At 34.3% G+C, this 13924-nt stretch overlaps 1 protein-coding gene across 1 annotated transcript; it reads right to left on the reverse strand.

Annotated features, from left to right (window-relative positions):
- Positions 1 to 9193: 9193 nt before the first annotated feature.
- Positions 9194 to 11962, reverse strand: LOC128191468 (uncharacterized). Its single transcript, XM_052863547.1, has 2 exons — positions 11479 to 11962; positions 9194 to 10531 (listed from the first exon to the last, which is right to left on the reverse strand). The coding sequence occupies exon 2, from the start codon at positions 10381 to 10383 to the stop codon at positions 9202 to 9204; it is 1182 nt and encodes a 393-aa protein (XP_052719507.1). The 5' UTR covers positions 10384 to 10531; positions 11479 to 11962; the 3' UTR covers positions 9194 to 9201.
- Between the last annotated feature and the right edge of the window lie 1962 nt (positions 11963 to 13924).

The raw sequence follows: 13924 nt of genomic DNA on the forward strand, positions 1-13924 counted from the left end.
TAGCTACATGTAAGACTGTCAAGGTCAAGACCACTGCCTAACAGATACTGAGATCAAATGCGGCGGGGATTTTTGTCTTATACTAAAGTTTATGAACAAAAACACTGTTTTGAAACTCATCCAAAATATCTTTTGTCTGTCTAAAAAAGTATCCACGAGTGAACTATTTTATTTAAAACAAGTTCGTGCTGATAAGATTTTTTTTACAAAGATGTTGATAACTTTTTATTCAAAGTCAGGTTTCAACGTGGAGTTGCTTTTTAATAACCATAAAAAAGCTAGCACAACTTTCCACTGTTTTATTTAAACCAAATGAACTATTATATGACTGGCTTTCTGTAGCTAATCTTTTATTGTAAATTTGTGCAGCCATTTAAATATGTTACCTTGTATGTACAAACTGTTTCAAAATTGTTTTCATGTCAGAGTCAGAGAGAGAGAGAGAGAGAGAGAGAGAGAGAGAGAGAGAGAGAGAGAGAGAGAGAAGAGAGAGAGAGAGAGAGAGAGAGAGAGAGAAAGCAATTTAAATTATTATTTAGAATATTATCATTGTCCAAAATAGTCTACATGAATCTATATGACTTCTATTAATACATAAAATATGAATTAAGATAAGAATCAAACTGCCACCGCATGCGTACTCAATTCAAAGAGTGTCTCCTTAAGTGCATATCAAATTGGGGCGCCAACGCTGATAAGTTAAGAGGAGACAATTGACCTCTCCACATCTTCACAGTGACATAAGTCAATGAAATTAATAAAAGATATATTTAAGTTAAATGCTCATATTTGATTTTAATTTCAAAAGACAAAAAAACCCCAGGCTATGATAATAACATAAAGCTAATTTTACAATGAAACAAAAATCCACGTATCATTAGAGTGTGTGCCCCTTAGGTACACTTCTCTGAGGTACATGTACCAAGCATTGGGTCAATGCTTGGGGAGGATAAGATATCAGACAGCCTCTCCAGACAGGGGAGTCCCAGATTTTGGCATTGGACGAAGATTTGTTTAAGTTTAGCAGATATCAAATCCATAGGCAAATACAATAAGGAGAATTTATCAAACCGCATACACAATATATAGGACGCTGGTCCGTTACAGAGAAATGCATGGTGTTTAATATTTCACAATTCAACCACAACATCTTTTATCCTAATAATAAATCTCTCTCTCTCTCTCTCTCTCTCTCTCTCTCTCTCTCTCTCTCTCTCTCTCTCATCATAAAATCAGAAAAAAGTATTCAAAACCCCATCTTTCTTTTATAAATTGTTTATCTATCATATAAAAAAAGAGTATTCAAAAACAGGAACACCCATACTTATGTAATATATATCAACATATATCATTCACATTGGAGTCGCCACAACGCAATAGCTACATGTATGTAGATCTGTGGCCTAGTTCGGGGTTGAATGCTCTGCATACAGAAACCATACAAGTCTTGTAACTTTACATATTGTCTTTTACTAATTAACAATTTTTTATTGCCAATGAGTCCAAGTGATCTTCCCTTCTTTTTGGCCAATGGCGCTTCTTATCAAATGATAAGGAGAAGTCCTGAATATAGATGAAAAATGAAGATTAATAAGGTTTTACGTCCGTGCGGTTTTATTCAATATGGAAAAGTGTATTATAAAACATAAAATCAAATGAAACTAGATGTGGCTCAAGGCCCTCACAAACAATGTCCCTAACAGTAATTTATACAATGTGAAGAATTCATAAATTCAAATAAGCTTCAAAATAATATTCAATACCAAACCAAAAATTAATAGAAATAGCTTGAATTAAGATTTATGCATTCAATTATTAATTTTAATTCAAATCATAAAAGAGACATTGAAAATATAAAAAGAACACAGACATCGACTATTAACATTATAACGCAAACACCTAATTTAGATCGGGCGTGATCTACTCACAGAATTGTAACTTGGCGCACATGAGTTATCACACAAATCGCGTACGATCGACAATTTCTAAAAATACTTTAACATTTCCGATGTACAAAAACAATCAATCAATAGCTTACTTGCGTTTCAGACAATGTTAACATCACGTATGTAAGTCAATTGACGATAACAGTCTGTAGAGTGACAGTCGTTGTAAACAAAGAAAATATATTTTTAACATGTCGAGCCCGATTCTAATTTCTACTAATAATCTAACTACACAAATTTTTGCCTGCGTAACCGCTACGCTACATTATATGAGCAATTTTAAACAAATTAAAATCATAAGACTTAAATAACATATGTACATAGTTAAAATAATAAACGTGCAAATTATGATCAATCTAATGTTATATTAGGCAGTTACAAAGAATAATTAAAAGCAATTTACAACTCAAAATAATTAAGCCTAACATTCTTTATGCATAGAAAAATAATTATAAAGTTTATATATCTATGTATATAGGTATCTATTCAACATGATAAAAACATGAGTAGTATAATAAACCAATAATAATTCCAATATAAAATAAAGTAAATAGTCATATTTACCTGAATATAGATGAAAAATGAAGATTAATAAGGTTTTACGTCCGTGCGGTTTTATTCAATATGGAAAAGTGACCGACACGGGGACGCGTACCCAGTTTGCCGAAAATGCGATTTTGTAAGAATTAACCAATGAAATTCTTTCTTTAAATTATTCTTTTGTTTAGGGGTGTAAAAGTCACCAGCGCACATGTGTTCATACGAAGCGCGCATGATGATGGCTAATTGATTACATAACAATTTGACAACACATTAGAGGTGATAGAAACTCGGACTATACTTAATCTGAACACAAAGGATAGCTAGCTTTGAGCAATCTAATAAAATCCTACTTTTTCACCTACACAATTTACCTAACAGATCAATTACTTACAAGAGTAATAGATGACAAAACATAAAAGACATAGATTTTAGCAACCCTGACAGAAGGTAAATAATATATGTAATATTACATAACACTTACTCCGAAAAGTAAATTGAGACATGCCATCGGATTAAAAGAAGATTTGATAGCTTTACTTACAAGTTATTAAATGGTAAATCAAAATATTCAAAAATATAATTTTAGTTAATTTGAAAACAAGTTTTCCTCACGACAAATGTCTTTTACTAATTAACAATTTTTTATTGCCAATGAGTCCATGACTAATTACCCCCTTTGCCACGATAGGTTTGGTCCCCAAACCAAAAATTAAAAGGAAAAAAAAAAAATGTAAAAATATCTGTAACTGTAAGTTTATGAAGGAACAAGTTTGTGAAAAATAAAGGAGAAAAAAAAAAGATAAATGCATAAAAATATATATAGCATATAAACCAATAAAAATGAATATTCTAAACTACATGGTTACACCGGCATAAAAAAGGAAAAAAATAATCAACATATGTACACCAGTCCTGTTAATCATTTAAGACCACTGTCCAAGGATTAAATAACACATATAAAATTGTACCAGCTGAAAGAAAAATAGCAATTAACACAAGTCAAGCATGTCACCTGAGTCAACCTGATCTTGAATTACAGTTGAAAAACCTTGATGAGTTACCATGACATAAGCACAAAATGGTTGTTTCAAAATTTTGAGTAATTTTCGATATATAAGATAATTAACAGGAATTTGAGAAGGGACTGTAATTGATTTATTTGATAATTTATCAATAATTTCAAAAGGAGACCAATCTGCTTTTAGTTGACGAGATGTAAAATTAGATGCAGATAGTCTATGAATGATTGGTTTTTGAATTAGGTAATAGGATGGACACAGTGGTAAAGTTATTAATGGAATGATAACACATTCACCACCTGATGTTAGCTCTAAAATGACTTTAGTGTTTTTGGATGGTTTAGATTTATAAAGAAAGTAAATGACAATTAACAGAATAAAAATGATAATAAAACAAATGACCAAAATAGCATGAATCCAAGATAGTTCAGACTTGAAGAAATTTTCTAAGGAAGAAGATGCTTTGATATCAGGTGCAGGAGTAGCTTTATGATAAATGAATGAGGGCAGTGATTGAGAGTGAACACTGGTAATATTCTTAACAATTAACAAAGCTAATGCTAATGTTTTAACTCTGTGCATGAAAAGTACACAAATCAACAAGTTAAAAACCAGGTGATATGAATAAAATGGGAACAAGAAGCTGCTATTTGACAATGAGTGTAATAAGATTGACATGAACATGTTAATCAAGGTACTGTAAGTTTCAAAATAGGGAAGTACAGGTGTTTGTTTAAGCTTGAGAGAGGACAGGTTTGTTAAGTTGTTAAATACATTATTACCACCATTTAAGCTTTGTGGTAAATAAGAGAAGTAAGGTAGATTAGAACAAATATATGCAACATGCTTTATACCAAATGAACAACTGGAGATGACTCTTTGCTCATTAGGAAGGGATTGTGATGCAACCATGAGTATTGGGAAGACAATCAAAACTAGAAGAGGCACGAGCTTTAAGGTGTACCAGAAATCTACAAAAGTTAAGATGGGAAAAAAAAAATGTTAGATGTGGTAATTGTCAATGACTGAGAGGTTGATCAGACCTAACAATCTAGCACTAATGAACAACAGAAACTGTTGGATGGTGACATTACCATATCCAATATTACAAATTAAGAATTAAAAAAATTATCAATGCAAGTCCAAAGTAAGTTTGAAAAAGGTCGACCGAATTTCTGATATTTTACCTTCATGAACTCTATTAAATCCTCAGGTATACCAATTAGATTTGAATTATAATCCCAATAACTATTAATTACCTCAATCAAAACAATGTAACATATTGGGGGGGGGGTACCAAGATGAATGAATGGTGAATTTTGTTTACTGTTGAACAATTTAATGTTCAGTTATTTATTGCATGTATGCACATGCTTTGTTTTTTTTTTTAATCTGTACAAACAATTGGGAACTCGGTTAACTGATTTTGAATCTTTAACCACTGCTGAAAAGCTGAGTTCATAATTGTGAATTACAGAAATTCATTGTATATTACATTTTGTTTATCATGTTGTATAAATGATTTTTTTCTTCACTTTTCCAAGTTAAAGTTGTGAATCAAGGAGGGAAGGTTTTGTCATGCAAGTCTTTCTTCTTTTGCCATTTTTTGTAAATTTCTTGTTGATTTCTGCTAAGAGTTCAGGACTAAAGCTTTCATCTGGCTCCCAAGTTCTGTCTCCATTCTCCCATTCAACTCGAATGAGTCGTCTTCCATTTTTGAATTTTGCTGATGGTAGGCTTTTGATGTTCCATGTTTTTGTTGACGTTTGGAAATCTGGAATGTTGGGTGTATCAGCAGTTTGTGGTGGAGCTAGGTTAGGTGTATTTTCCTGTGCATCAGTAGGTGTATCAGTGTTAGAGTCAGGCAAAGGTTGTGTGTGTATGGGATCTTGTTGCAGTTGGTGATCATCCTCATCATCAGAAACATCATCCAGTGGCTGGTTGACATCTGGAATGTTGTCAGGGATAAGGTGAGCTCTGTGTTCTTCCGGATCATAGTAATGTTTGAGATGAATCGCATTTACTAGTGATGGGTGAAGCTTGTTGTCGGACAAACGTTTCAGTTCATAAGTATAATTTGGGCCTAATCTAACAATGCGGTATGGACCTTGTGCTTTGTCGTACAGTTTGGCTGTCAGTCCCTTGGGTATCTGATGGATTGACATAAGAACTCGATCTCCAAGTTTAAAATCTGGAACCTTGGCTGTCCTGTCATACTTTTCTTTGTTCTTTTGCTGATGGTAGAGTTCATTTTCTTTGGCTATTTTGTGATAAATTTTAAGGTTGGACATAAACTCTTGGATGTAGAGTTTTGCATCACCAGCCATGTTGTCCTTTGGTTGAAGTTCAATGTCAAAAGGCAGTCTCATCTCTTTACCAAACATTAAGAAAAATGGGGAGAATTCTGTAGAGTTGGCTGAAATAGATTTCCTGAATGACATCATAATACCAGACAGAAACTTTGGCCATAGTTTCTGATCTTTGCCGCAATAGGCACGCAGAGACTGGGCTATAACGCTATTTTGTCTCTCTACCAAACCATTAGTATTGGGGTGATAGGCACTAGTATGGTATTGTGATATGTCAAAGATTTCGCAAAGGGCATTAATGACTTTTGACATAAAATTTCTGCCTCTATCTGAAAATAGAATTGATGGAGCCCCATATCTGGTTATGATGTTGTCAAATATAACAGTGGCTACTTCCATTGCATTTTGGGAACGCAGAGGAAAAGCTTCGGGCCATCTAGTTCCAGCATCAATGCATAACAAAATGTATTCATATCCATGAGAGCTCTTATTAAGGGGTCCTAAAATATCAATTTGCCAACACTCAAATTTTTCTTTTACTGGCATGGGATTCATAGGAGGTTTAGTTGGATTGAAATTTCTTTTTGCTTTTTGACATCTTGCGCAAGATTTGACATAGTCTACAATGTCTTGATGCATTCGTGGCCAAAAATATTTTTGTATGATCGAAGCTCTGACTTTTTCAATTCCAAGGTGGCCACCACCTGCAAGACTGTCATGGTACTGTCGAAGGGCATCAAGACGTAGTACTTTTGGCAGAGCAATTTGGGTAATGAAGCGATCCTCCTCTGGCTGTCTCTTGCATCTTCTTTGGAATAGATGCGTTAGGATGCCATTTGTAATGGAATAGTGTCTTGATTCTGCTACAAGGGCATCATGCTTTGCTTTGTCCACTGGAAGGGTTTGATTTTCAAGGTAATTGATAATATCCTTGAAGTCGCCACATTCTCGTTGTAACTGAGAGAGATGCTTTGTGTCCTCTACCACTGGCTGTAACTGATCCTCTTGGAGGACTATGACTTCAGTATCATCCGGGTTATAGAACAGGTTGATCTGAATACTCTGAGAGTTTTTAGTATCCTCTTCTACTTGTAAGGTACTTACCTCAGGATTCTTGTTGTCAGGATCCTTTGTTTCGGAATCATCTTGGTAAGGCAATCGACTTAATGCGTCCGCAACATAATTGTTCTTACCTGGTCTATGAACGATATCAAAATCATATTCCTGTAACTTCAACGCCCATCTTTCTAAACGTCCAGTATGTTTGGCAGATTTTAACCATACCAAGGCCCTATGGTCTGTATATACAGTGAATTTAGCACCACCAAGATATGGCCTGTAAGCTTGAACTCCTTTGACTACTGCTAAAAGTTCTTTCTCTGACGTGGTGTATTTCTTCTCCTGAGCTGACAATGCCTTTCCACCATATGCAATGACCTGCTCCTTACCTTCTATTGATACCTGACTCAAATAGTATCCGATGGCAGTGTCTGATGCATCGCAAGTAAGAACAAAAGATTTTTCGGGGTTAGGATAAGAAAGAATTGGAGCAGATATGAGGGCATTTTTGAGGGTGTCAAAAGCTTGTTGACAATCTTTGGTCCAAATAAAGATAGAGTTCTTCTTGAGAAGTGCATTTAAAGGTGCAGCAATTTTTGCATAATTGTGAATAAATTTCCTATAGTAGTTAGCCATACCGAGGAAACTTCTAACTTGTTTTTGTTTCTTTGGAACAGGGAATTGGCTAACTACTTTAGTTTTTTCAGAATCCACTTCCACTCCATGACGAGAAATGACATGACCAAGAAATTTCAATTGTCTTACAGCAAAATGACATTTTGATGGTTGTAACGTTAAGCCAGCATCTCGAAGTTTTGTAAAGACCTGTGTTAGATCTTGTAAATGAGAATCAAAATCCTTCGAGAAAATCAAAACATCATCAATGTAAACCAAGACAGATTTGAAATTCATTTCTCGTAACACACCAGACATGAGTGTCTGAAAGGAAATAGGTGAATTCATCAAACCGAATGGCATCCTTTTCCATTCATACACACCATCTTGTGTGATAAAAGCTGCTTTGTGTTTGGAGCAACGTGACATTTCAACTTGCCAGAATGCTGACCGAAAGTCTAAGTTCGTAAAGAATTTGGCTTTTGTGTCCCCAATTGCATCAAACACAGATTCTAGGTGAGGAAGAGGAAAGGACATTGGGACTGTGATCTTGTTCAAAGCTCTGTAATCACAAGCAAATCTCAACTGTCCATTTTTCTTCTTTACCATGACAACAGGAGAATGCCACTCAGAGTTCGAAGGTTCAATTATATCATTTTGTAGCATTTCATCTACTTGTTTCTTGATTTCCTTCGACATCTGAGGGGATGTCCTGTAAAATTGCTTCCTAACTGGTTTTGATCCAGGCAAAGTTTCAATTTTGTGTTTGTACAAGTGAGTTTTGCCCAGATCAGATAAATCTGTAGAAAACACATCTTTATGATCATTCAAAAATGTTAAAAGACGTGCTCTCTGACAATCTGTCAAGTCTGATTCTGACAAATCAAATTGCAAATTTGATTTGTGATGAGATTTATCAGAATCTTTAGAAGCAACTCTTTGTGAAGGTGTATTAGCACTGTCAGAGTCTAGGGAGAAAACAGTTGCACTGTCATTGGAACCTACAATCTCTGCAACAGTAGCTAATTTCTGATTGTTTCTCAATCTCACATCACTGTATGTAGGATTAAGAACCTTCAAATATGCTTTTCTACTTTGCACCTTCACTAGGCATTTAGCAGCTGTGATGTGAAAATTTTTCATAAGAGATGGAAGTGGTTCTAATAGCACTTGATCACCATTCCTACATCTTGATATCAGAACAGGAACCATCATTTCTGATCGTTTTGGGATGACAATGGATTTTGTAGTTCTTGCTAAACCTGAGTTTGTTATGATTTGACACACATGTTCATTGTTAATTGTTAGTGTGTTAGAGTCATAATCTATTTGAGCATGGTTAGCAGTGAGGAAGTCTAAACCCAAAATAAAAGAATGGTGAAGATCTTGAATAACATGCACTTTGTGTTGAAAACTGACACCATCTATTTCTAAGTTAGTATCTAGCATTCCTAGCACTTTCAAATAATTACCAGTGACACCTTTAATTTTCTGATGCTGTGGCTTTATCAATTTAGCACTATGATAACTAGTTTTGTTTAAGAAATTTGAACTCATGACACTAATACTTGCACCTGTATCAAGCAAAGCCCTAACATTTTGACCACCAACATTCATTAGCACTTTATTTTCTTTCAGAGTTGTAGCTAAGCAAATTTCATTACCACTATGCCCATCCTGAGACGGCTGTCTAAGGACAGGCTCGAATCCCTATGTTGATTTTTGAAATTGGGTAGCATTTTCTAGTAATCTCAGGTGACATACTTGAGTTAGATGACCAACATTTCCACAAAATGAACATTGAGAATTAAAACCAGGACAGTGAGTCTTATCAAAACAGGACTTACCACCACATCGCAGGCAGGGACCTCTTCGTCTGGGCCATTGATTTCTGCTGGACCGCTGATGGTGGGGGCGAGGACTGTATACTGCATTAACTTCCTCATCCTGTCTGTGTTGACTCACAGTGGCTGGCATAATGTTCATCATTGCTGCTTGTATGGCTGCCACTAGTGCGGTATCCACAGTTCCTTTTGTTTGCGAGTCTGCACTGGGAATTTGGTTGGATGTTGATCGCTTCAAATCCACTGCATCCTCTGCCAGGATGGCTTGCTCCCTTAGCTGGTCCAACGTTGTTGGTCGCTGAGGTACCACAAGTTCACGGAGTCTTTGATGCAGTCCATCCTTGGCTAACTCCGTCACTGCCAATTCATCCATGGTGGAATCTGTGGCCAATTTTCTCACTCTGTATAAATATTCTTCCACGCCTTCTCCTGGTTGCTGTTGAATCCTCAGAAGGTCTTTGTTGATGGGAGAGGATGGTTTGAACCGATCGAAAAAGGCCTGTTTGAACATTTCCAACGATGTTTTCTTCACGGGATCCAGGAATGTAAACCATTGTAGGGAAATCCCAGTGAAGTAGAAATGCAACATTTGGATGGCTCTCACGACCGGGATGTTGGTGAATGAAATGAAGGCCATGAACGACATCCACCATTCTGTGGCTGATCCTCTTCCATCAAACTTAGGTAGTTGTGGTGCTGGGATCCTGGGAATCATAGCTTCCTCTTGGTATAGCGGGTTGGCTGGACGGGGTTGAGGAGGAGGAGGAGGTGGAGGTGGGGGATGTCTGTCATCTTCATTCTCAATATTGACTGTTTGAATGCGGGCTGGTTGTTCGTTGTCCCTGGAGCGTCTTGCTTCTGCCCTTTGTAATTGCTCCTCTAGCTGCAGGATATACTCATTTCTGTCGTTCAGCTGTTGGTCTTTTGCTTGTAGTTGCCTTTCCTTTGCTTGAATATTGGTATTCAATTCCGCAACTGCCTCTTCAAGTCTTTCCTTCGTCACACGGTTGTTGACCACCGTGTTGGATGGAGTTCCTGTTACTGGCATAGCTCTCGGATGGAATGAACAACTTAGTAGTAGGGGAATACTCGCTGTTGCTGTTGTGAGAGGTGTTGAGACGAACCGTAATCTTCCACCAGTGATCTTCCCTTCTTTTTGGCCAATGGCGCTTCTTATCAAATGATAAGGAGAAGTCCTGAATATAGATGAAAAATGAAGATTAATAAGGTTTTACGTCCGTGCGGTTTTATTCAATATGGAAAAGTGTATTATAAAACATAAAATCAAATGAAACTAGATGTGGCTCAAGGCCCTCACAAACAATGTCCCTAACAGTAATTTATACAATGTGAAGAATTCATAAATTCAAATAAGCTTCAAAATAATATTCAATACCAAACCAAAAATTAATAGAAATAGCTTGAATTAAGATTTATGCATTCAATTATTAATTTTAATTCAAATCATAAAAGAGACATTGAAAATATAAAAAGAACACAGACATCGACTATTAACATTATAACGCAAACACCTAATTTAGATCGGGCGTGATCTACTCACAGAATTGTAACTTGGCGCACATGAGTTATCACACAAATCGCGTACGATCGACAATTTCTAAAAATACTTTAACATTTCCGATGTACAAAAACAATCAATCAATAGCTTACTTGCGTTTCAGACAATGTTAACATCACGTATGTAAGTCAATTGACGATAACAGTCTGTAGAGTGACAGTCGTTGTAAACAAAGAAAATATATTTTTAACATGTCGAGCCCGATTCTAATTTCTACTAATAATCTAACTACACAAATTTTTGCCTGCGTAACCGCTACGCTACATTATATGAGCAATTTTAAACAAATTAAAATCATAAGACTTAAATAACATATGTACATAGTTAAAATAATAAACGTGCAAATTATGATCAATCTAATGTTATATTAGGCAGTTACAAAGAATATTTAAAAGCAATTTACAACTCAAAATAATTAAGCCTAACATTCTTTATGCATAGAAAAATAATTATAAAGTTTATATATCTATGTATATAGGTATCTATTCAACATGATAAAAACATGAGTAGTATAATAAACCAATAATAATTCCAATATAAAATAAAGTAAATAGTCATATTTACCTGAATATAGATGAAAAATGAAGATTAATAAGGTTTTACGTCCGTGCGGTTTTATTCAATATGGAAAAGTGACCGACACGGGGACGCGTACCCAGTTTGCCGAAAATGCGATTTTGTAAGAATTAACCAATGAAATTCTTTCTTTAAATTATTCTTTTGTTTAGGGGTGTAAAAGTCACCAGCGCACATGTGTTCATACGAAGCGCGCATGATGATGGCTAATTGATTACATAACAATTTGACAACACATTAGAGGTGATAGAAACTCGGACTATACTTAATCTGAACACAAAGGATAGCTAGCTTTGAGCAATCTAATAAAATCCTACTTTTTCACCTACACAATTTACCTAACAGATCAATTACTTACAAGAGTAATAGATGACAAAACATAAAAGACATAGATTTTAGCAACCCTGACAGAAGGTAAATAATATATGTAATATTACATAACACTTACTCCGAAAAGTAAATTGAGACATGCCATCGGATTAAAAGAAGATTTGATAGCTTTACTTACAAGTTATTAAATGGTAAATCAAAATATTCAAAAATATAATTTTAGTTAATTTGAAAACAAGTTTTCCTCACGACAATATATTAACATTTATGACAAATTAAGATGAAGAACACAATCAAATTTTATTTTAAATCATTTAATGTTACTTGAAAGGTAATTTAAAGTGATACGAGACTTTTCAAAGTCGATTATTAAACTATTTCAACTTTGAGCCTCAGGGTTTATTGGCATTATAAGAGTTTCCACTTGATAGAGCAATTGTCGACTTCTTAAGAACTCCGCGACTCTTTACAGGAAATCAGGCCAACCATTAATAATAAGTCAAAAAAGGAATTACACGTGCATCTGATTAACCTTCAAAATTTACAGTCTATAGTCTGATCCAAACAGAATTAGAATCGGGCTGTATTTTACTGATTAAGTAAATATGCTCTTTTGAGATAATTTTTTTATGCATGTATATATGTAAAGTTTTAGACTGTATTGAAAAAATTGAAATACATAGAAAAGAATTTTAATAATATAACGTTATCTTTAAAATATGTTTAAGATCGGGCATTTTTTAAAAATTTAAATTGCTAACAGCAATCGAGTTGTAAAATACATTGTATTTCACGAATGCTATTTAACGCGGTTTATATACACTTCGAACTAAGACTACGCAATCGGCGCATATTTCCCTTGAAACCGCGTCATTTTTAACTTGTTTTGACGCAAGAATTAAATAGCTACGTCCTACTGAAAGTCCAATGTCTTGTTAAAATGGTTCTATTTGTTTCTGCAATGCTTGTCAACTTTCTACCTGCATGTAACACCAAAGAAAACTTTTTATTGTTTAGAAATAGGCGAATCTTGTAGCTTTAAGTAGTAACTATGGCTAACTTTTATAAACGTGTATTGTTTTCAATAAAAATTAATTTTTCTTTGATAAGGATGGCCTAGTTAATAATTGTTATAAAAATCGTCACTTGAAAGAACTTATGTCTAATGCTTTTGAAATTCATTATCCAGAATAGACGTGGAATCCTAACAAGATCGTTCACCTCTGTATATAAATGTCTCTCTGACATCCTTTTTATCACGAGATTTACATGTATTCACAAAAAATGATGTAATTTAAAAATTGCTTAATTGCTATTGAATACAGTGAACAATACATTTTTTTTAAATTAACGGTTGTGGAATCTAAACTTGAAATTGCATTGTGCAAATTTTCATTGAATATCATCGTACATTAATTTGAAATGAAATTTTCTTCCAACTACATATCTAAAATCATATGATATGCACAGAACCTAAAATTCAATTCACCCGGTAAATCAAGTGGAATACGCGATTTCCCGTGAGACTCAACTAATATCCCATGTATAGAATACCTAAATTAAGGATGACGTTTACTCAGAATGAAAAAAAATGCCACTGATGATAATGAAACCCAATCTATTGTATGTTATAGACCTTTGATTGTAGTGTTATTTTTCACTTTCAAAAAAGTAGGTCAATGACCTACTTTTTGAGTAAATGGCCATTGAATATTTTTTTAAAAATCAAGAAAAATCCCATAAAATTTTACAATACAATTGAAATTTTCTTAATTGTAAATATATTTCAAATAATAAAGCACTTAAAAAAAAATGTTATACATTTTATGAATGGCAGTGGCACTAAATAGGTACAAAACATTAAGATTTCAGCGACAATTCGAAAAAATATTCCAGTCCGAATTTCCTCTATCAGTTTTCAAATTCCTACCCATTTTTGATCTAAGTTTGCAAAAAATTGAATGATGATAATACACAAACATTTATAGCATTGAACTACTTATATTGACCTTATTCTGTTGGCATAAAATTTATATGAGGTCAATGATCAAAATTTTGAGATATGGTGTCTTTTATCGTTTTTAAGCATGTTTTAATATTTTCG

The sequence above is a fragment of the Crassostrea angulata genome, chromosome 7 (assembly GCF_025612915.1).
Source record: "Crassostrea angulata isolate pt1a10 chromosome 7, ASM2561291v2, whole genome shotgun sequence".
In the NCBI taxonomy this organism is placed as follows: domain Eukaryota; kingdom Metazoa; phylum Mollusca; class Bivalvia; order Ostreida; family Ostreidae; genus Magallana; species Magallana angulata.

Excerpts from the sequence above, each read along its gene's own strand:
- LOC128191468 (XM_052863547.1), bottom strand. The coding sequence starts at position 10,383 with ATGCCAGTAACAGGAACTCCATCCAACACGGTGGTCAACAACCGTGTG.